At 43.4% G+C, this 23413-nt stretch overlaps 1 protein-coding gene across 1 annotated transcript in view; it reads right to left on the minus strand.

The window, feature by feature from the left end:
* Positions 1-296: 296 nt before the first annotated feature.
* The window catches only part of jmjd6 (jumonji domain containing 6, arginine demethylase and lysine hydroxylase), a 38021-nt gene continuing 14904 nt past the window's right edge, over positions 297-23413 (minus strand). Inside the window, exon 8 of the mRNA XM_063221517.1 lies at positions 297-1129. Coding sequence (XP_063077587.1) covers positions 995-1129 — 135 coding nt within the window. The 3' untranslated portion in view covers positions 297-994. The remainder of the gene's footprint in view (positions 1130-23413) is intronic.

The following is a 23413-nucleotide window of genomic DNA, read 5'->3' on the forward strand; positions in this document are numbered from 1 at the left end:
TTCATCTTCATCATCATCATCATCCTCAACATCATCTCCTCTCTCTAACATACTGACTGAGTATTCAGGGTGAACTTCTCTTAACTCGTCTTTAACAAACAAACATTATCATTTATTATTATTCTTTTAAAAAAAGCGTCCCATGCCCTCCATCCTCCTACTCCGATAGTGGAGGAAGGTGTGTGTGTGTGTGTGTGTGTGTTTCTGTGTGTGTGTGTGTGTGTGTGTGTGTGTGTGTGTGTGTGTGTGTGTGTGTGTGTTTGTGTGTATGTGTGTGTGTGTATGTGTGCGTGGGTGTGTGTGCGTGTGTGTGTGTATGTGTGTGCGTATGTGTGTGTGTGTATGTGTGTGTGTATGTGTATGTGTGTGTGTATGTATGTGTGGAGTCGAAGGAAGATGATGCTGTCCTGGAGCGGATGACCTCACAGGAAACAGCTCTTCTGCTGTCTGTCGAGGAGTATTACATCACTTCCTGTGGGTCACAGCATGGTGGTCAACGCAGGTGGGTGGGGGTGGGGTGTGAGTAGAGAGGCAAAGGGGATGCTTGGCAGTGCGGCAAAGAAAAAACACAAAGTCAGAGGAGGAGAGGAGCGAGAGCACAAATAGTGGATGAGGAAGAAGAAAGGGATGGGGAGCAGGGTCATGGGATGTAAGAGAAGAGGAGAAAGAAAACGAGGGATGAGGAGGAGGAGAAGGAGAAGAGGAGAACAGACATAGATCATAGATCGAAAATAGACGTACGTTGGATGTTTACAATAAGAATGGGGATGAGGGAGAACAAAGAGACGAGGTGTGTGTGTGTGTATGTGTGGGGTATGATGGGACATGGTGTACAAGACGTACAGGCAGAGGAAACGAGGAAGCAGGTAAGACTGGTAAATCGGCCCTTTAAGGAAGGGAGAAAGGAGGGGTGGGGGGTGCGCTGGACTGAGGTGGAGGAAGGTGGCAGGGTTGAGGTGGAGTGGCGCTGCCGGGGACGCCGCCGGTGATGATGTCACCGAGAGGAGCTGCGCTCCTTGCTGACGCAGTCGTCCTGAGGGGAGATGGCGTCACCGTTGGCAACCATGCTGGAGGTGCGACGCTTCTTGCGGCGGTGGGACGTCATCGGGTCACCCTCAGAATGCGACGCCTGGGGGGGGGGGGGGGGGTACGGGACAGGGAGAGGAGGATATACAGAGAGAGAGAGAGAGAGAGAGAGAGAGAGAGAGAGAGAGAGAGAGAGAGAGAGAGAGAGAGAGAGAGAGAGAGAAAGAGAGATGGGGAAAATGAAAGAGTAAGAGAGGGACGAGAGAGACACAGAGAGAGAGAAATAGAGAAAGAAAGACAGATGGGGAGGGAGCGAGGGAGAGAGAGAGAGTGAGAAATAAGTAGTTATTTAGTAGTCAGTCATTCTCGTCCATCCTGGAAGTTCCATCACTACAGGCCAACATGACACAGAGCACGAGCTGGGTGGTGGGAGTGGGGGGTGGGGGGTTGCTTGGCTGGCAGGAGGTGAGGTTTAGGGGTGAGGATGTTGGGAGGGGAGGGAGTGCTACTGTGCAGAGGAGGTTTAAGAGGAAGGGGGGGGTGTAGGTAGGGGGGTGTGGGGGGTAACTACAAGGCCAGGCATATCCAAACGACCCTGTGATATATAGACATCATAAAGCCCTTTGATTAAGTGTGTAAGTGTGTAAGTATGTGTGTGTTGGGGTGGGGTCGTACCTATATGTGTACCCACATGGGTATCGGGTCACTTTGTCATCACTTTGTGCGAGTGTGCCAGTGTATGTGTATTGTATGTGTGTGTGTGTGTGTGTGTGTGTGTGTGTGTGTGTGTGTGTGTGTGTGTGTGTGTGTGTGTGTGTGTGTGTGTGTGAGAGAGAGAAAGATTACAGGCTCAGATTACAGGACAGCATGCATTGCAGCCTCAGCACAATTCCAGCAGTGCCTTCAATCTCATCGTCACAGGGGGACCCCACACCCCCAGGATCGCAAACCCCATCTCTCTCTCTCTCTCTCACACACACACACACACACACACACACACACACACACACACACACACACACACACACACACACACACACACACACACACACACACACACACACACACACACACACACACACACACACACACACACACAAAACATGCTCAGAGGAAAAAGTATCAGATCCTCCTCTGATTTATCTTCTGGCCAATATTTATTTTGGTCAGTTCCTCGATTTCTCTTTCTCTCTCTAACACACACACACACGCGCGCACGCGCGCACACACACACACACACACACGATCCCCGACAGCCACTAAGAAACACACACACGGTAGGGGAGAGAGGGAGTCTGCTGCTCTATGCTGGGAGAACAACATACCATAAAGCAATGCAAGGTGCCAAGGTAACAATCTGTGGAGAAGACGGAACAATGAATGTCAAATGAGACTGGACAGAAAAGGCGTTTGCAGAGAAAGACACACACACACACACACACACACACACACACACACACACACACACACACACACACACACACACACACACACACACACACACACACACACACACACACACACACACACACACACACACACACACACACACACGGGTAATGAAGGGGACAGTGGGTTAAGAGTATTTCTGTTACGGTAGGGACACATAGACGCCGAATTTGGCTAAGCAAAGCCAACTTCACCATTCATTCCTATGAGAGAGGGGAAGACAAGCGAAAGCAAGCGAACAGGAGCGAAATTATTAAACCAAGTTTAATATTATGCAAATGAGGAGCGAATGATTTGATTGGCGGCCCAATCAAATCAACAACACAACTGTTCCATTTCATTTGATTCGCTGCAACGACCTGAGTTGAGCTGTCAATATGGAACACTGAATTTCGCCTCTCTTCGCCTCGCTCGTTTCGCCTGCTATGTGTCCCTAGCATTAGGCTAAGACACAGATATTTGGTCAAGACTACACAACTGTGGACACCAGTTCCAGGGGGGGCGCAGAGTATTTGGATGAAGCGCAGAGACGCACATATCTGCTACTTCTCAAAGTCAAGTGTTCTATCCAAGGAGTTCACCAAAGAGTATCCAATCACTGGGCATTTCACGTGAGCCATGGTCTATACCAGAGGTGAGCAAACTCACATGTGGCACGCTGAGTCATTTCATGCACCCGTAGAGCCTATACAAGATAACTTTTAAATCCAATGACATACCTTCATCTAACCTTCTTACCACAGCTAGGGGTGTTCCAGGTGTGATATTAATCGAGGTCATAGCTAAATATTACAATGTAAAGGACTGAAATAGTCAACAAGTTTTGCCAGTGTACTACATAACAGCATTTTTCTATTATCATCTGCACAGCCAAGTTGCGCGTGACATCTGGCCCTTCGGTCAAAACTGTATACCCAATGTGGCCCTTGGGCCAAAATAATTGCCCAGTTCTGGTCTGTAGTGTGGTCTTTTCCAGATGTGTCAAAAGTAAAAGTAAAAGTAAATGAATGGTATAAGTACAACACTAGCACAAGATGTTCCATTGTATACCAGTTACATTGTACCCAATGAGATAGATAAGACGGTGTTGTTACTGAAAAAGACTAAAAGCCTCACAAGAACCCACCACAAACGTGATCCTACCAGTGCAGTCAGCTGATCGCAAGACAAGTACACAGGTCTACTGATTAGGAAGGAAACTGTGCTTCTTTTTTTACTTATACTTTTGACACCTCTGGTATTTTCTACTCTATCTCTTGACTTTTATTGGACACGTACCAACAGGGAGCTAACATACAGTTAGGGCCATAAATATTTGGACATCTGCACAATTTTCGTCGTTTTGGTGCTGTACACCATCCCAATGTATTTGAAATGAAACAAACGATATGTACATTAACAGCAGACTTTCAGCTTTAATATGGGGGTGTTTGCGTCCAAATCGAGTGAACTGTGAAGGAATTATGACATTTTCTATGAGTGCCACCCCATTTTTAAGGGACCAAAAGTAATTGGACAGTCTAGTATTTATACATCAAACTTTCAATTTTTAATTATTTGGTTGCAAATACTTTCCAGTCAGTTACAGCCTGTAATTTGCAATCCATAGACATCAATAGACACTTGGTTTTATCTGTGGTGATGCTATGGTGAGCTCTATTGCAACAGTCTTCAGTTCCTGCTTATTCTTAGGGTATTTTCCCTTCAGTTTTGCCTCCAGCAAGCGAAATGCTTGCCCAACCGTACTCAGGTGAGGTGATTGACTGGGCCATTGAATAATATTCCACTTTTTTGGGGTAGAAATGGCTTAGTGGCTTTCAGATGAAGCTTTGGGTCATTGTCCATCTGCACTGTGAAGCATTGTCCAATGAGTTCAGAATCATTAGGTTTAATATGACATGATATTATAGCCTGAAAATCTTCAGAATTCATCCTGTGGCTTTTGTCTGTAGTCCTCATCATCAATAAATACAAGGGGAAAATAGTATTGACAGATATGCATGCCCACACCATGACACTACCATCACCATGATTCACTGTTTGGGTGGTATGCTTTGAATCATGAGCAGTTCCTTCCCTTCTCTATACTCATTTCTTCCCATTACCCTTGTACAAGATGATTTTTGTCTCCTCTGTCCATAGGATGTAGCTCAAGACCTATACAGTCTTTTTAAGACGTTGTTTGGCAAAGCCAAATCTGGTATTGCTATTTCTGATGCAATCAGTAATTTACATCTTTTAGTAAACCCTCTGTATTTCCTATGGTGAAGTGTTCCTCAATGTTCTTGATCTTTTTCTTGATTGTTGCCTTGGACATGTATCCACTGTTCACCTGGACACTGTTCTACATCTGGCCAACTGTTGGGAGATGGGTTTTTGTTCACCAGATACAGAATATTGTCTGTCATCCATAGCATTTGTCTTCCATGTCTGCCAGGTAATTTGGTGTTGCTCTGGTATTTATTTTTTCCAACATTCTGAACTCTTGAATTAGTCATATTCAATGTTTCCCCATCTCGCAAATGGGTTTGTTTTGATTTTTTTCAACCTTATGATGGCTTGCATCACTGATGGTGACAGGTGAACTTTGGATCTCATGGATATTCCGTAAAAAATATATGGAAATGCAAATGGAACACTTCAAATGAACTCTAAGACCTTGTATTGACATCTTGGAGATGATGTAGTAAGGGAATAACACACATCTGACTGGAAAATAGCTGAGAAGCCTACTGTCCAATTACTTTTGATCCCTTGAAAAGTGGGCAACACACACAAAAAACGTTGCCATTTCATTCCTGTTTATGCGATATGGATTTCAACACCCTCACATTAACGCTGAGAGTCTACAGTTAATGCACAGCTGTGTTTGTTTTATTTCAAAATCCATTGTGGTGGGGTATAGGGTGGAAAAGGATGATGATTGTGTTGCTGTCCAAATATTTCTGGCCTTAACTGTAGTCCACACGAGTAACATGAGCTAATGCGGCATTATTTACGAACGTTGCCACGTACTCCACAGTGATGCAGTGAAGCATCTCCTTCAATGACAATGCATGCAACACGTGGCAAGTATGAGAAACTTTTTAACGGGCGAGGCAAACATGTCTTGATTGGATAGAATGTTTCATAAAAAAGCTGCACTGTCGGGTGTAATTCTTGCAGTTTTAATCTACTGGGTTAGCATGACAGACAGATGTTTCGACCTAAGCCTTCTTCAGCGTCTTTGATTGATTTGAGAGAACACAGATAGAGTAGGAAGCGCTTATTCTTTTTAGTACATTTTTTTAAAGTACTATGTCCAGATTATGCAGACCAGTGTTTCCCATACATTGAGGAAACTATGGCGGCCCGCCATAGTTTAAATTTGGCCGCCATAGTTTACGAAAATGTTAAAAAAAAAAATTGTTAAAAAACGATTTGAATTACGATTTTGAATTTCCTTCGCATTTTCCTCCTGGAGTAAATACATCCTATAGACTCTGTATTGGTTAGATAAGTAGTCCCACGGTAACACAGAATGAGGGGAAAGCATTAGGAAGTGACCGTCAGGGTATTGCAGTTGATTCATGTGTGCACACATGTAACATCGGGTCAGTAACAGAACATGTGCGCAACGATGCGTTATGACACGCCGATATGCGAGGATCTTCGTCCAAATCGCTAGTCGCATGCATCATCGCTAACTGCGTTTACATCGCGTGCCGCGTGTAAGGGAAATGTTAGTTGTTGACATGTATGGAATTCACTTCAATTTGTGCTGTTTCTTGCTTCAGTTGTGGACAAAACGATTGGCCAAACTCACAATAGAAAGCCTTTGCTGTGCTACTGCCCCAGAGAGCTGGAAAAAAAAACCTTCATAGAAGAAGTCACTCTTAACAGGGGTGTTAACCAATCCAATGAGTTATCTCATTGCTCTCTCTCTCTCTCTCTCTCTCTCTCTCTCTCTCTCTCTCTCTCTCTCTCTCTCTCTCTCTCTCCTCTCTCGTCCTCTCACTCTCTCTCTCTCTCCTCTCTCTCTCTCTCTCTCCCATCTCTCTCTCTCTCTCTCTCTCTCTCTCTCTCTCTCTCTCTCTCTCTCTCTCATAGTAGCCTACTATTTACCCATAACGAATGGTGAATTTCTGAGCCCTTTTTAATTTGTAGCCTATACCACTGAAGGCATGATAATGCTTCATCATATTTTAGAAATAGGGCCTATGTGCCTTTTATATACCAAATGTTTATCATTTTGAAATTGTTTCAGTTGTTTATGACTTGTGTATGACTGAACTTATCTCTGCATACTATCAGTGCTGCATTGCTTTGTAAAGATAGGCTATTCAACACACTTTAAAAACACACTGAAAAGATACGGCCATAGTAGCCTTCTAAAAACATTTTGTTCATAATAATGGTGGTCTTAAATTTTCATACTGACATCCTTAAATTTGACTTGGTAGGTCACGGCAGACCATCAACTTCAAAAGTAGATCTTGGTTAAAAAAAGGTTGGGCACCCCTGCTATAGAGAGAACCACAAGTGCTTGAAAGACAGGGATCAAAAGCCTAGTCAAGTTGTAGTTAACTTGGGTTTGGGAGCAATATAAAAAACCTTCAGAGAAGGGACAGTTGGGATGAGTTTACTAACACTCCCTAGGCTTTGTTTTACAGTTGTAATGAGTTTGGTGACAGACCTTCATTGACACAGCAGAGGAGACATCGGGCTGCATATAGAAATTAATGTGTAATGAATGTGAATATAGACATAAATGTGTAATATGTTGTTCAGAAAGCCCTTTTAATGGGAGGAATTTGGAAAAAACTGGCCCTGTGACCAGCACCTCTCATGTAGAATGTGTACGCCTACAGATATGTGTGGGGGAAAAGGCATAGCCTACCCTCTAAGACCCTTTTTGTCTATGCGTTAACAATTTGACAGTGCTCTTACATTCTTATCTCTGCTCCTATTTTGTTTTATTATTGTTTCCCAGACCCCTGCATGAGGGACGAATGAAAGTGTTTTGTGAACTGAAATTATTCACTGTACTTGCATTTTTTGACAATGACAATGTACTACTATTATACAAGTCATGGTAAAATCTTATGTAGCCTTATTTCTCAAAATATAAATGGCTGAAATATAGGCCCAGGCCTACAGTTTCTCCATGCACCAATGTCATACTGCAGTCATTGTTTTGCCGTTTTGCATTTACGCTGCAAGAATACACCCCCCCCCCAAAAAAAAAGAAAAACGGCCCGCGTGAGAAGAACACCCCCCGGACAAAATAAACCCCGGCTGCCCCCATAGTTTCCAAAATTTCTGTGGGAAACACTGCAGACGCATTTAGGCTTGAAACTGTTCTCAGTGAAGTGTGGTAATTTCTACTCTGATGACTATTTGGATGCGCACCCAAAGACAGCAACAGCCATCCCTGAGTTTGAGTGTGGCCTACGATTGAAACTACAGCTTATGTCCACTACAGTTCTAAGGGCTGGGTGATCAAGCAAAAAAACAAAACAAAAAAAAAACCCTTGGATATCTGTTCTATTCCAGCCGATGTCGATTCACAATTACAGCTGAGTAATAGAATTTCAAATCAAATTGCCTTCATTTAGTGGACTGAGTAGAATCACATGCCGGCACTCTTCAGATTTTTGCTTATTTATTCACCAGAGAGCCTTCCGGGAAGAGTGCCCCTCTTAACCATAAATGTCTGATGTGTATTTTGCGAGATTAATGCTTAATAGTTTGTATGTGGTGAAACTGAAGACAAATTTCCACATTGTGGACAATAAAGTATTTGTATTCGTATAACCCTTTAAAAGTGTGGTTCTTTGATCATTCTATAAAAAGAATGTGTTCTATAACAATGCAAGATTCTAAAATTCCAAATTGTATTGTAGGGCACTCAGAATTCTATAGAACTTTCACTGTCTTGACAATACACTTATCCCTTTGAGGAGTCAGGATTTTTCCCAAGTTCTCCCGGAATTTCACGCAAACATTCTAGAAATCTCAAAGAACTCTGTGTTAAAAATCCCGTAAAGTCTTTGTGACATCCTAGTGCAAACTTCTAATCACAAAATTGTAATCACATATACGTGATGGTAGGTACTCCTCAAAGCAATAGCAACTGTTACATGCTGAAGATGGGTGTTCAGCCTTAAATAATGAAGAATCTGAAAAATGTTGTCGTTTACTTCAACACCCAGTAAAACACTTTGATGAACAAAAATCAGGCAATAGTTATGGTGTGAGAGCGTATTTCTTCCACTTTTCAGAATCACATTTCAACATATGAGGTATGAGGTGATGAGCTGCCTCAAGGCTCAACGTGCTGTACATTCAGAGATGTTCTTCTAGATAGCTCTGTTGTTACGAGTGGCTATTTGAGTTATTATTGCCTTTTTAATCAGTTCGCATCAGTCTGGCCTCTCCCCTCTGACCTCTGACGTCAACAAGGCATTTTTCCCCCACAGAACTGCTGCTCAATGGATATTTTCCCTCTTCCTGACTATCATCTACCTAACAATTTCTGACAACTCTAGAGATGGTTGTGCGTAAATATCTCAGCATATCAGCAGTTTCTGAAATGGTAAAACCAGCCCGCCTAGCACCGCAAACCATGCCACAGTCATAGTCACTTAAATCAGCTTTCTCCCCCGTTCTGATGCTCGGTTGGAACTGCATCAGATCGTCTTGACCATGTCTACATGCCCAAATGCATTGAGCTGCCACCATGTGAATCATTGATCAATGAGCAAATTAAATGACCGGTCAGTGTACTATCAATGTGGACGCAAGCCTACTGACGAGTGGTGTGCGTCTGTTGAGCACTATAGTTTCTGCATACAGGACTGGAGTTAATCTGGGAAACAGAATCATTAGAGGCCCTAAACCCCACATTAGACCCTTAACGCATTACACATTCATTCATTAAAATCAACATGTCTGGACTATAGCTCAACTAGATATTATACATTTCACAATACAATCAAACGACTATTACATGTGCTGCACTATACATAACAATCAATATGAGTAAATACAGCTGGATCATTCTATGTGAAATCAGACTTTCTAACTTGTCATTAAAATATTAAACCTAGTTTCATTAAATTCTGTGTCGGTGGGGCCCCCAAGTGTCCGGTTTCAAACAGAATGACCCAACGACTACACTACACACACTGGGGGGACTGGGAAAGGTAAGCGGCTACACACTGACCCATATGAACCAAGTCATTTACACTCATTACAGCCAAAAGACCTATTAGGGGCCCAGTGGGCAAGACAAGCTGCCCAGCTGCTCAGCTGTGCTTGTGTTGACATTTGTGTCCATAGAGCTCTACATGTAGAACACTAGAATCTGCGTTGACCACATCTCTGCACTGCAAGGAATGGCTCAGTGAGACTGCTGCCGTGTTTGTCCAGAAGTAACACTGGGCATGCAACCCTGTACCCAAATTATCAGTTGCTTTGGATAGAAGTCATGTGACGATGCTCACATCTACAAGACAAAGTTGCCTGTGAACCTGTTAAAGAGGGGTATGCTAAGACGCTGATTCAGTGGTAAACCAGGCTAAGTTGACCTAGAGGTGGAGGTAAAATCACCAAATAGGCCCTACCGTGGCGCTAACGGTAGGGCACTCATACTACTACGCCGCCGACCCGGGTTCGATTCCAACCCGGGCCCTTGCTGAACCTTCCCCGTCTCTCTCTCCCAACTCACTTCCTGTCACCACCTTCACTGTCCTATCTCGTATAAACAAAAATAAAGGCTTGAAAAGCCTCCCAAAATATCTCTCTCTCTCTCTCACTCACTCACTCACTCACTCACTCACTCACTCACTCACTCACTCACTCACTCACTCACACTCTCTCTCTCTCTCTCTCTCTCTCTCTCTCTCTCTCTCTCTCCCTCTCTCTCCCCCTCTCTCTCTCCTTCTCTCTCTCTCTCTCTCTCTCTCTCTCTCTCTCTCTCTCTCTCTCTCTCTCTCTCTCTCTCTCTCTCTCTCTCTCTCTCTCTCTCTCTCTCTCTCTCTATATATATATATTAATCACCTAATAGAAGAGCCTGGAGTCCTCATTCTCTTAACTAAATGATGCCTACAGGTTTATCCATTAGCTACAGGTTTACCACTTCCTGTAGATTAACTAAAGCACTATTCCGACGGTACAAGTTTTATGTATGGACATGGGGTAATGTGATTTTTATCTCAGGATGAGACGGGATTAAATTTCCCGGTTATTATTACTTTACCCCAGGTCCTCCCATTAAACTAGTCCTGTCAGGATAGGGCTTAAGCCTGGTTTATAACTTAACCATGTTCTAGGGTGAAGCTTCACACATGACTTCCTTGCGTCCTCTTGGGTTGCCTCCAGCCTTATGACACAAGGCTCGCTGACATTGATCATTTAAGTTTTTTATTCAATATCTTCCAAATATACGATACAAAAGTTCATCCTTTCATTTGCCATTTGGATGCTGAAAGGGAGAAAGCTTCCCCAGAGATTGTTCTGTGTTGATTGACAACTGTGTCGTTTTCTCCATGGAGGTGGTGCGTAATATTTTAGTAGTTTATTTCCAGGATCCATGCTGCCCATTCACAAATGTTACCTTTTTCATGAGTACTTACCAACACCAAATTCTAAGTATTCATTATGACTGGGAAAATGGCACTTTCCATACATGAAAAGGGGAATATTCTCCATGTCCGTCATTTTGAATTAACAGATTTTTTTTTTTTTTTTGCTGCAAAACTTCCTGTACTTTGGTCATACTAATGCACATTAGTTTATTACTTAGTAAATATTCACAAAAAGATCTAATTTGACAATAGGCAGCACAGTTTCAATGAGCAGCACAGTTGCAGTACCTACTCCTGAGTCCTGCCAGTGGGTATCCTACACAGTGCACCTTTAACACCACCAGACCTATGTGCATCAGTAATGTAATGTACAGCTGTCTGTGTGTACAATACATGCCTGCTTGTTAGTTAGCAACGACACAAAGGGTTGTTAACATTCTAACTCCCGTCCTCCCTGGTGCTTGAAGCCTCGTGAAGACACAAAGCATTGCAATGTGGCCAGTCCTCCAGTCAACATGTCCAACTCCTACATGATCCAAAGAGTTCAGTTGAAAAGGGAAAACAAGTGGTTTATACTTCTCCAGTCCTTTCCCTTCAATCCTTGACGGGGACGGGGGAGTCACACGTCTAGGTATGAAGGGTCATAAATTTCACACCTCCCTTGAGACAGTCCAGGTGTGGACAGTTCAGTTAATTTCACACCTCTCTAGATACAGGCCTGTCATGTCAAAGTGTGAGTGTGAATCGATATGGTCACTTCTCCCTTGAGAAGACTCTGGGATTGATAAGTATGGAGGCCAATAGGGGACGACAAATGGGTCTGTTGTCCTGGGCCCAGGGAGAGGAGAGGAACAGAATTGGGTCCTCATTACATTGTATGAATTGTGTGTGTGTGTGTGTGTGTGTGTGTGTGTGTGTGTGTGTGTAAGCGCACGTGCGGGCGAGTCCTGTTGTGGAGCAGTGAATCTCCAGTGTGATAAGGGGTCTAGAGAAGTAAACCACTACCTTACTCCCTACATCAAACAGAACTGATGGCAGCCTCTTGGAGGGAGAATGAATTGTCTTTCAAGCAGCCAAGAAGACGTCCAGTTGATTAGAGGCGACCTCAACGTCATCCAGACCAGTTATCTTATCCAATGGAAGATTGTGAAGATTGCCATTCATCCAGGTTATCTATGAATGACAATCTTCACATTCTTTGGTTTCAGGTGGAACGGTCAATCATGAACAACAAACGAGGTCAAAAGAACCAAGCCCTGTGCATGGTATGCTAGCAGCGGGTATGCCAGGTGGTGCAGAGAGCGCCATCACTTTCTAATTATGGATGCATAATAAGCATTATACTTTGAAAATAATTAACTAATGATGAACAAAACATTAACAATTTTTTGTAAACGAGTGGGAAATGTGATGTAATTATTTTATATTCAACAAACACAGTGTAAGGTAAGGTATCTTTGTAAATGAATAAAAAATACTCTGATAAAAGTAACATTGAACATTGTACATATTTTACGACGAATTAATAAAACTTAGTAAAAAAAAACATTTGTTAATAAATTTGCTCATAAATTAATTATTTACAAAGTGTTTATAATGTTTCGTTATGCATTCATGATTATAAAGTGTTAACAAGAGAGCAATGGTTGCGCTGGTTGTACAGCGCAATTCTGAGCTGCGCAATGAGGCCTACACACACACTAGAGGAGAGAAGGAAGATGCGCTCTGTTGTGGGTAGCAAGAGGTGAACAGAGCTGTGTTGGGAACAATAGGTGGACAAAGCAACAGGCGCGCTACATTCACAGAACAAAGCTGTTAGAAGCTATGTGTTGTGTGAGTTCTAGCGGAGTGAAGAGAGATGGGGTGCATTTCTCGAAACCATAGTTGCTAACTACATTAGCTACTTTGTTGTTTGCAATGCTATTTGCCATTGGTAACAACCCAAGTTGCTAACTAGGCTAACAACTACACTTTCGAGAAACGCACCCCAGTGGTGTAGAGAGAAGCAGAGTTGGCAGACCTGTTTGTCTTGTAAGTGGTGATTGGCGAAGGTTAGTCATGCAAGCCATTCATAGCCTGTAGTGAGTCGATGGCACCCTATTAATCAGCAGTAACCAGGGCTCTGAATTAACACACGCCAACACGCCAAACACGGGTGAAAATTAATTTTGGCCGGTGGAAAAAAATACCTACCCGCCCATTTGGCTAGTAGCGCCCGAGTAGCCTACAGTAAATTGTGAACGGTAAACGGCGGCTTGTATGACAACGATACGGCGAGATTTCCTACATTACCCATAAACACTCCCGTCGTGACCCCACCCCACCGTGAGCTTTCCGAAGCAGCAGCCACTCCGTGCTGCTGTTGCGCGCGCCAGGACAGAACGCATTTCAGAACTTTTGTGCGCTCACACTACTTTGACAGGCAGCTCTCCCCTGCTCCTGTCGCTTTCGCGCTACCACTTTTAACGTCACTATTAGGACTACTGTTACTATTAGCATTCACCGACACCGACACCGGCACCTTGCTCTAACAGGCTGCCTTTTTAAGCTGCGAGGACCTGACCGAAGAGTTTCAATAACAGGAGTGTTGTGGAACGAAATAGCGACAAGGGCAGAGGAGGAGAACGGGCTGTCAGAGTAGTGTGAGCGTAGCTGTCAGTTGTCTTCTGAAATGTTTCAAGTCCTGGCGCAAATAAGTTGGAAAGCCCACGCCATCGGAAAGAAGGGCAGACCTTATGCCCGTGCGAGTAGGCTACGCTATGGAAGTAACAAAGGAAGCGAACATTTCCGTGATATTATTTGCTTTTAGTTAAACATATCGTAGGTTTCTTGTTATTTTGTTGCGCATGGTAGAGAAGAGCTCCTGGAGGAAATAATGGTGCCTATAGCATCATACTGTAGGCCACATAAACACACAATAGGCACACACGACATCATATCCATTATTGCACAACGTGTGTGTGTGTGTGTGTGTTGACTCCTCTCCTCCTCTACTTTTCCTCTCATCTCTTCTCCCTCCTTGGAGTGTGAGGTTTTGTCGTGTTTGGCTGTGTGTTTGGTTTAAAGGTCTGTTGTGTGTGGCTGGTGTTTTCAGAGGTAAAAATAAGATAAAAAATAAAGCAGAAGTTTTAAAAAAAAGTATATATAATATGCTTATTATAGACCTAGTATGTAGGCCTATAGTGTTTATGTGTTGTGGAAATTTGAATAAAATAACCACAATAATAATAATAGGCCTAATTAAAAAAAAACACACAACTAGCCTAACGCATAGCCTATTTTGGCAAGATTAAAAAATGGCTAGTTGAACTTCTGTTTGGCTGGTAAGAAAAAATGTCTACTAGCCAAATTGGCTGGTGGTGGAAAAAGTTAATTTAGAGCCCTGGCTGTAACCAATAGACATATTTTCTTAACACTATTTTGCAGTTTGTGGTGGGGAAAATATAGCGTACCTCAAGACGTGGTACGCCTTCAGTATTTCCTCACCGCCAAGTCTCTAGTTGTTCTTGATAAAGAGCCAAATGGCAATGTATTTTTAAAAAAACATTTCTTTAGTAGTTAAGTGATTCATTCTGAACTTCCAGCGAGCATTTTAGGCAGTGTTACATATACATGCGGTCCTGTTCAATCGTCAGAAAAAGAAAACAGAGGTCATATTGTCATGAACAAAATGGTATTTCTGTAGCCTAAATATCTGTAATGTAATCATACTATAACGAAACGTTTTTATATGACATTATGGCCCATTTTGCTTTCTTCCTTGGATAACTTAGGCTTTAACTTAGGGTAGGGCCTACTTCTGATAATGTGGGTAAATGGTCAAGTCTCCCTCTCTCCCTCTCTCTCTCTCTCTCTCTCTCTCTCTCTCTCTCTCTCTCTCTCTCTCTCTCTCTCTCTCTCTCTCTCTCTCTCTCTCTCTCTCTCTCTCTCTCCTCTCTCTCTCTCTCTCTCTTCTCTCTCTCTCTCTCTCTCTCTCTCTCTCTCTCTCTCTCTCTCTCTCTCTCTCTCTCTCTCTCTCTCTCTCTCTCTCTCTCTCTCTCTCTCATTTTTCCAAAGCGAATAGTGTCCCCTGTTTCACTTATGCCTACAGGTGTTTTGCTTTGAATCCCAACAGCTTCCTGACACTGTGCACCGTATGCGAATAAGCACCAACAGACCTCCAGTCAGTGATGGGCCTATTACTGTAACAACATTTCAGTAAAACAGGGGTGTGATTCTCGAAAGCGTAGTTGTTAGCAGTTAGCAACTTGGGTAGATGTCAATGGGAAATTGCATTGCAGACAACAAAGTAGCTAACAAAGTCAGTAACTTTGGTTTCCAGAAAAGCACCCCAGAGTTGCAGTAACCAATTCATATTATAGACTAGAAGCATTTCCAGAAAAAGGCCCTTTATAAGGGTGTTAGAAGCATTTTTTAGTAAAAGTTGGGAACCTAGTTTTCTAAGACAATTAGAGTACCCTGAATTCAGCTAGCCTGGTTCCCAAGCTGAATTTTGAGTTTTTGACCATGAAATGGGCAAAAAACAAAATGGCCACCGAAATTCTTGATTTTGGGCAGAATATGTTAGAAAGTATCACTTCTCCATGGAAATAAATATGCAATGCTCACATATTTGCATTTAAGATGTATTCCTACACTTACACAAAGGCAAAATGTCATGGCAAAAAGATAAAAATAACTATAATTATGCCTTTTTAATGTGATATCCTCGTAAACTGGCATTCAATAGCAATAGCCTCCGTAAAGCACAATATCATACACAATTGTCATTCAATAAGATTTGGAAAGAAAAAGAGAGAGAAAGAAGATAGTATTATCTAAAAAACTAAATATTGGAACATGAATATGTCCCCGGTTCTTTGAAGGAGATGAGTGAGCCATCTCTATGGGAGCACACTCTCAGCTGTACGATTAGCTGAAGACCTTTGCAATCACGCCAAAGGTCCAATCAACTGCGTCGTGGGCGGGATGTCCACTTTCTCAAAACCGAAAATAAGCCACTTTGATGCCAAACCTCTCTTCGGCTGTCGGCAATGAGGGTGTCTTGAGAGATGGCTCACTCATCTCCTTCAGAGAACCGGGGACATATTCATGTCCTAATGTTCTCTTTCAGTCGAATCGTTCACATATCTATGGGAGAGTTACAGTCACTCCCGATTGCTGGTCCAAACTAGGCAGAACTCCAAGAGCCTCCTGTAAGGATAGCGTTCCTATCACCTTACAGACAATCAGTAGTCGTGCCCAGAACCCTATGTTCCTGTGGCAATGTGGTCACATCTAGCCGGTAGAACCGGACAAAGGTGGCGGGGTTGGCCCAACCAGCCGCTCTGCACACGTCTGAAACTGCTGCACCCTTGAAGAGAGGACAAGATGTAGAGACCGCACTGGTAAAGTGAGCCCTAATCTGAGCTAGGGGTTGGCGACCCTTGGACTCATATGCCAGGGCAATGGTTTGAACCAACCATTTGGAGACCTCTATTTTAAAACTGTGAGCCCTGTAGAGGGCTTGATGAAGCACACAAACAGCTGCTCAGTGTTCCTAAAAGAGTGAGTCCTGTTCATGTACATGTGTAAAGCGTGCACAGGGCACAAGTTGTGTTGTCCCCTCTCTTCCACGGATCTGAAAGGTGGTGTGCAAAAGCAGTTTGGAGAGACCCCTCTTGGAGGGACTCGAAAGGGGCCCCACACATAGCCTCCAGTACTAGAGAGATATCCCAGGTGACGTAGCACGGGGCGTAAGTATCTAGTGGATGGGCACTCAGAGTGTTGGAACTGAACATGGCACAATGAAATCGCTGCAAAGTAGACTTAAATGGTAAAGCATTGTCTCCCCCCAATAAGTCTTGTAGAAAGGACAAAACCATCGGTACTGAACACTGAGAAGTTGTCTTGTCGCGTTGGTCACAGTAGCGTTCGAAGACGGACCACTTCAGGTTATACAGTGTCCCAGTAGATTGGGCCCTGGCCCCTTGAATTGTCCTGATAACGTTATCCAGAAAACCGGTTAGGTTCAAATGTTCCCTTGCCAGACTCATAGGGGCAGGTGGCCCCTGGGCTGGGGCATGTCCTCCTGGTCCGGTGCCAGACTCGAACCTGCAGGAGAGAGGAAAGTAGCAGGAGGGGCCGAAGCCCCTACGCTCTCAGCTGAGGCCCCTGAGCCCTGTGGGTTAAGGTTGGACAAACCCTGAGAAATCTCGCCTCCTTGCAGGAGGGGAAAAAGGGAGGCATCAGGCGAAGGCGCTCGTGGTGTATTATACAGGACTTTTGGCGTCTACAAGCGCGCCATGAATGGTGACGGGGTGCGCTTTTGTGCCAAGCGCAATGGCCTGCGGTGATGGCCAAGGGGCTCCGAGGCAGCTGCTCGAGCTGGGGAAGCCACATCAGCCACTAGGGTGGTGGTCAGTCCCTGCCAGTGATGCGCGGGTCGACGAAAAAACAAGACACACCCGACCGCTTTTTTCCCTAGTCCGCCCGCTTGCCCTGCCCGCAAGAAATATTCATGAAAAATATTGACCCGGCCCGCTTCCCGACCCGCCTTTGAAAATAGTAGCCGTGCGTCTTTATGAACACCCTAGCGTCATTGGCAAAGCACAATCACGTCAATAAAGGTCGTAAAAAAGGAATTTGCGTCAAGAACAAGACAGCTGTGCATTTCAACAGGACATGTTGGATTTATGAACCGAGGCCATGCAATGAGGACTGCCGACTGTCACCTGTTTATTTCGGTAACATCGTCGTTTGGATACATGGAGAAAATTAATCTGTAGGTTGGTGAGCAGACGGAGCCAGCCGTCAAGTGGATTGCCTGGTAGTCATGGTACGACACAGGAAATGAAAACAAACTCTGTAAGCAACCCATGAGCGCGAAACCATTACAATTGTATAAGAAAATATGTAGGCTATATCCATCACTGCACTGTTTAGAGAGCACCCTCTGTGTTCTTCAAAATGCACTCAATGGTTGCACCTGCTGCACCAGTTGCGTGCAGAAGATATTCCGCCGACGCAAGAGCCTCATTGATCTCCTGCAGAGCGCGTGGCACCATCTTAGTTATTCAGCCATATAAACTTTGATCTATTTCGCAAAAAATGTCCCTGTCTGCTAAAGTAAACTATAGCCTATTGGCTAGCCTATAGACTTTAAAATTCGGCATCATTTCAAAGATCCTGACCGACCGCACCCGACCCGAATTTCATTAAAAATAATATTTCATAACCCGTGCCTGCGGTCGACCGCAGTTAATTGCAAGCGCCCGCTGCTTTCGGGTCAGCCCGCGCATCACTGGTCCCTGCTGTATGAGATTCTCTGTGGTGGCAGGGAGTTGGGATAAAAAGTCGTCCACCTTTGGCGGGAGATCGCAGCACTTTGCCAGGGGCGAGTCAGAGTCTGACTCCACTGAAATGCGTTGCCAGTGGTCGACCGTAGTCAAGAGAACAAAGAGACAGAGCAGGCTAGAACTAGTCAAGCTCTCGTAACTCGTGTCGTTCAGGGTACTCGTGACCTCAGTCAGGAGACGTGAGTCCAAGGAACTGGGTACGCACAAATGTGTGTAAAGAACTTTTACTCCGTATTGTTTCTAATCTGCGGTGAGTAGGTTCCGTCATTGTGAAGTTTCTTGCTGCCATGGAGGACACTGTACATTCCATCTGTTTGATCTGCAATGTGTGATCTCAGGTTAAAAGAGAGTGTCCACCTACACAAAGCTGAGGCTGTCTCGGTGATCGCAATGATGCTCTTTTATTGCCTGTGACATTTACCCACTTCATAGCCTGATCAGAATCTGGCTAAACTTGTATGTTCCTGTCCAAAATGTGAAGATATGACAATGCATTTGTATTCAAAGTATCAAAATGTGTGCAAAACATGTGCAGTAGCGCATAGTAGGACTATTGGCAAATACAACGCAGCAGTCTGTTGTTCCTTTGATGACAGTGACTGATTGAACACTGACCAAGAAGTCTTCATGTCTAAGTTTTGACAGTGCAAGAAGAAAGCTAGGTCCGTGGCCTTTGCTTGTTTAGCATACTTATGCTCCTCTCCAGATTTTCCAAAGCATGATTCAGCAATGGGTGCTGAAAAAGTTGGTTTGAATGTCCTAGGAGTAATCCTGAGAGGATGTAGTTCCATCAGGGCATTTGGCACATTTAATGTAGGGCCTATGTCTAGTGGACACATCATATGGACACAATAAACAAGGACTTAGGCCTCATTCAGAACTGTACTTTGGGCAAGTTTTTCCTTGCTACCAATTCCATCATCTTCAAGAGATGTCTGGCCACTAACAATCAGGCTGAGTAGCATGTATAGACTATCTCAAATGTATGCAATAGTATCTTATAAAATATGTAAAATATGTCTGAACATTTTTCAAAATGACACAAAATAACTTATGTTATATGTAATATCATGGTGTCATCTAGCGATTTCTGGACAGTTTTCAGAGAGCTAATAGCAACTTTAAGTGATTTTTTGGAAACACTAAATACTGCACATTATGCTAAGTATTTCTAAAATACTTATATCAATTTTCTTAACCATATAAACACACATAGGCTACAAATATCTTATTAGAAAAGCTAAATATTTGAAACGTTTAGGCTAACACCTACAATATTAGCATTATTAGCATTCTAGAAGCTATTTTATACTTTTTAAAATCCTCTATAGTAGATACATTCATCAAGAAACATTATTGGGACACAAAATGTTAGAAAAGAGCATTTATTTCCAAGTACAGCAATACTTGGTAAAAATGCTCTGTCAAAAAAAGCGTATTTTGGCAGCCATTTTGTTTTTCAAATTTAACTGTCAAAACCTCAAAATCCAGCTTGGGAACCAGTCTAGTTGAATTCAGCACACTTAAATTATGTACATAGGTTCCCAACTTTTACTAAAAAATGCTTCTAACATTCACAAAATTGAAAAATGTGTCTAGACTTTTAAATGTTTGCGCCAATTCAGGACGTTTCAGAGTGACTTTTGGGACGGTGGTGAACAAAGTTAATTTTAATCCCTGACAAGGTCATCCAGCTTTTGTGAGCCAGTCTGACAAAAGGATAAAGAGTGATAAAGTGGTGATGATGATTCCATCTCCAGAGTAACCACTTCAGCAGTCAATCTAACCAGCAGTATCTATCCCTCTCTCTCTCTCACCACACATATTAGCTACTACTAAACACATGGATCCTATAGAAACTAAACACGCACACATGAAATCAGCTGTATTTATAGACGTGCCCAACATACATGTGCATGTGTATCTAAGAATGTAAACATGTGCATAGCGCCCGCCCCGCACATACACACTGGTGCGAGAGAGAGAGAGAGGGAGAGAGGGAGAGAGAGAGAGAGAGAGAGAGAGAGACAGAGACAGGGACAGAGACAGAGAGAGACATATGAGTGCTAGCAGCTCCGTATCTCCCCTACAGTTCTGTATACGTATGCACGTGTGTTATGAAATAAATCATTTATCTGGTTAAATAAACGGTAGAGAGAGAGAGTGCAATTGTGTGTGAATGAGTGGTAAAAGTAATGTGTTTATGTGTGTGCGCGTGTTTGTAAGGGATAGTGTAGGATATTTAATGTCTACTCATATGTCTGTGTGTGGACATACATGGGTGTGTACTTTGAGTTGCATGTGTGCTTCGGTCACATGTGTCCCTTTACCCGTGACTCTGTGTGTGTGTGTGTGTGTGTGTGTGTGTGTGTGTGTGTGTGTGTGTGTGTGTGTGTGTGTGTGTGTGTGTGTGTGTGTGTGTGTCTGTGTCTGTGTGTCTGTGTGTGTGTGTCTGTGTGTGTGTGAACAGGTGTTGGCTTCCATCAGACTCCCTTTAGGGCAACTCAACACCAGCAGCTGAAACCTAGTGGAGATTAGGTGTATTTGTGTGGAGGACTGTATGTACCTTATACTGTACTAGTGGAAGTGTGTGTGTGTGTGTGTGTGTAGCATAGGTTACTGGTTTTGCAAGTGTGTGTGTGTGTGTGTGTGTGTGTGTGTGTGTGTGTGTGTGTGTGTGTGTGTGTGTGTGTGTGTGTGTGTGTGTGTGTGTGTGTTGCATAGGTTACTGGTTTTGTAAGGGTGTGTGTGTGTGTGTGTGTGTGTTTGTGTTGCATAGGTTACTGGTTTGGCAACTGTGTGTGCGTGTGCGTGTGCGTGTGGTAGAGGTTGCTGGTTTTGCTTGTGAGCGTGTGTGTGTGTAATGCAGGTTACTTGTGCTACAGCGTGTGCATTTCTATAAAGTAGGTTGTTGGATGTGCTAGTGCATGTGTGTGTGTGTGTGTGTGTGTGTGTGTGTGTGTGTGTGTGTGTGTGTGTGTGTGTGTGTGTGTGTGTAAGGAGGTTAAGGATGCTTTCATTTCAGAAGAACAGAGCCCGCAAATCATTCATACCTACTAGCATATCCATGTTACAAAAAGACAACTGTAAGACTGAAGAGCACATTGCACTTTGGTACTGAATAACTGCACTTTAGCAGTACTGCATTTAAGTTGGTTTTTTCCTTGTCAACCTGTCTTTTTTTGTCCTAGAGGGAGGGTGGCTGTTGTGTTGGTCTATTGTGTTTTTGTCTATTGTAATTCAGTGTTTCCCATACATTGAGGAAACTATGGCGGCCCGCCATAGTTTAAATTTGGCCGCCATAGTTTACGAAATGTTTAAAAAAAAAAAAAAAAAAAAAAATTACTTTTTTTTTTTTTTTTTTTATACGATTTCCGTTTTTGTTAAAACCGAATACGATTTCCTTCGCATTTTCCTCCTGGGTAAATACATCCTATAGAGAAAACACATATGCTTGAAAGACAGGGAATCAAAAGCCGTGTCAAGCTGTTATAGTTTTAACTTGGGTTTGGGCAGGGAACACAGGAAGTGGTGCACGGGTCGCTGGACAACAGACCAGCTGCCTCTAGCCGTTCTACCACTTGATATTGAGGGCGCCTACCCAAAATTCAGACATAGTTTTTTTTCCCTCATTATTTATTCTAAAGATAGAAACACAAAATAATGGAATATGTCTACTTTTTTTAATACTTATAAGTAGTTTGAATATGTTGAATGCAATTTTGGTTTGAAATGAGTGATTTTTTAGACCCCAACCAGACCGGAACTGTGGTGTAGAACGTGCAGCCATGACGCGGGAGCGATGTTTTGTTTTGTTTACTTGCGGTGTCAAGGTAGTAATAAAATGTGGTGATTATCAGCGATATGATTGGCTTTGGGCGATGCATCAAAATACACCCATTGGAGGAGCTAACTTGTTGTGAAGAGAAGTCTCATCACTGTGGTGATCAAACACGGACAAGCAAGAATTAGGTAATTTAAAGTGGCGACGGGAGAAGGGAATGGTCACCAAAATTGTGCATCGTGTCAGGTTAAGAAGTGCTTTTATTCCTTGCCGTGGAGATTGGATTCGTAGTAGCACTTGTAGCTAGGTCTTGCCTATTGCTGGTGAAGTCTAGGCTATCTTTAGCCTCGGAGTTTGCTATGGTGGTGAATCTGAGCACCGCCGATGTGGTGCGTGGCTTTGTCTATCAACTGTTTGCCAACGTTGAATTGCCGCGGTGTGAAATGGCTGTTCTATTGTTAGATGTTTTGAACTTTGTAGTGGGTGCATTTTTGTTTCCTTTTGCCTCTTGCGCTGATTTGACCACCGTTTGCCTATGGCCTACGTCAAATGCAAACTAAAGGATCTTTTTACACTCTCACTGATCAATAGCCAGCAATGGCACGAGCTCATTGCGCTTAGCCTATTCTTCTCTCGCCGATCACAGCACAAACTCTTTTGGCCGTCAGCGTGGAAATCACCTACGGGACAGCAGTATGCCTTCTGTGTGTCCGTGCGCACAGCCCTACCAGGGCTGTGGGTCGTGCGTGTTTTGTGCGCTGGCGGAGACAGGGCCGTTTCCTGATCGTATGCATCTTGAGATATCAACAGTCGCATTTGCATGGCACTCCGAACCAACACACAGCTAAATTGTTCGACATTACAGGTCTAAGAAATCCAAAGATCACCTTTTCTCACAAGTGCATCGCATAGCCTAGTCATTTAGTTCTACTAATTTCACACATTGTAACTGCCCATGGAGAAGAGAGAACGACTGTCATCACGACTAGGTAGCGCGCTTTTGCTCTTGAACACGCCCTCACCTCACATTAGGTGCGCGTTTTCCCTGTTCCGCAAGAAGAACCTGAATTTTTTGAAGTTAAATTTTTAAACAAAAACAAGGTAAAAGTCTAGTAATCCTTGGTTTAGGCTTACATAAAACATGAAGAAGTAGTCAATGGGATTTCGCCATCTTCATCCTAAAATTGATTAGAAATGGCAGGAAATTGCATCTAAAAACACGTTTTTTTTTCTGGGAGAGGACTACC

Source organism: Engraulis encrasicolus, chromosome 17 (assembly GCF_034702125.1).
Source record: "Engraulis encrasicolus isolate BLACKSEA-1 chromosome 17, IST_EnEncr_1.0, whole genome shotgun sequence".
Classification (NCBI taxonomy): domain Eukaryota; kingdom Metazoa; phylum Chordata; class Actinopteri; order Clupeiformes; family Engraulidae; genus Engraulis; species Engraulis encrasicolus.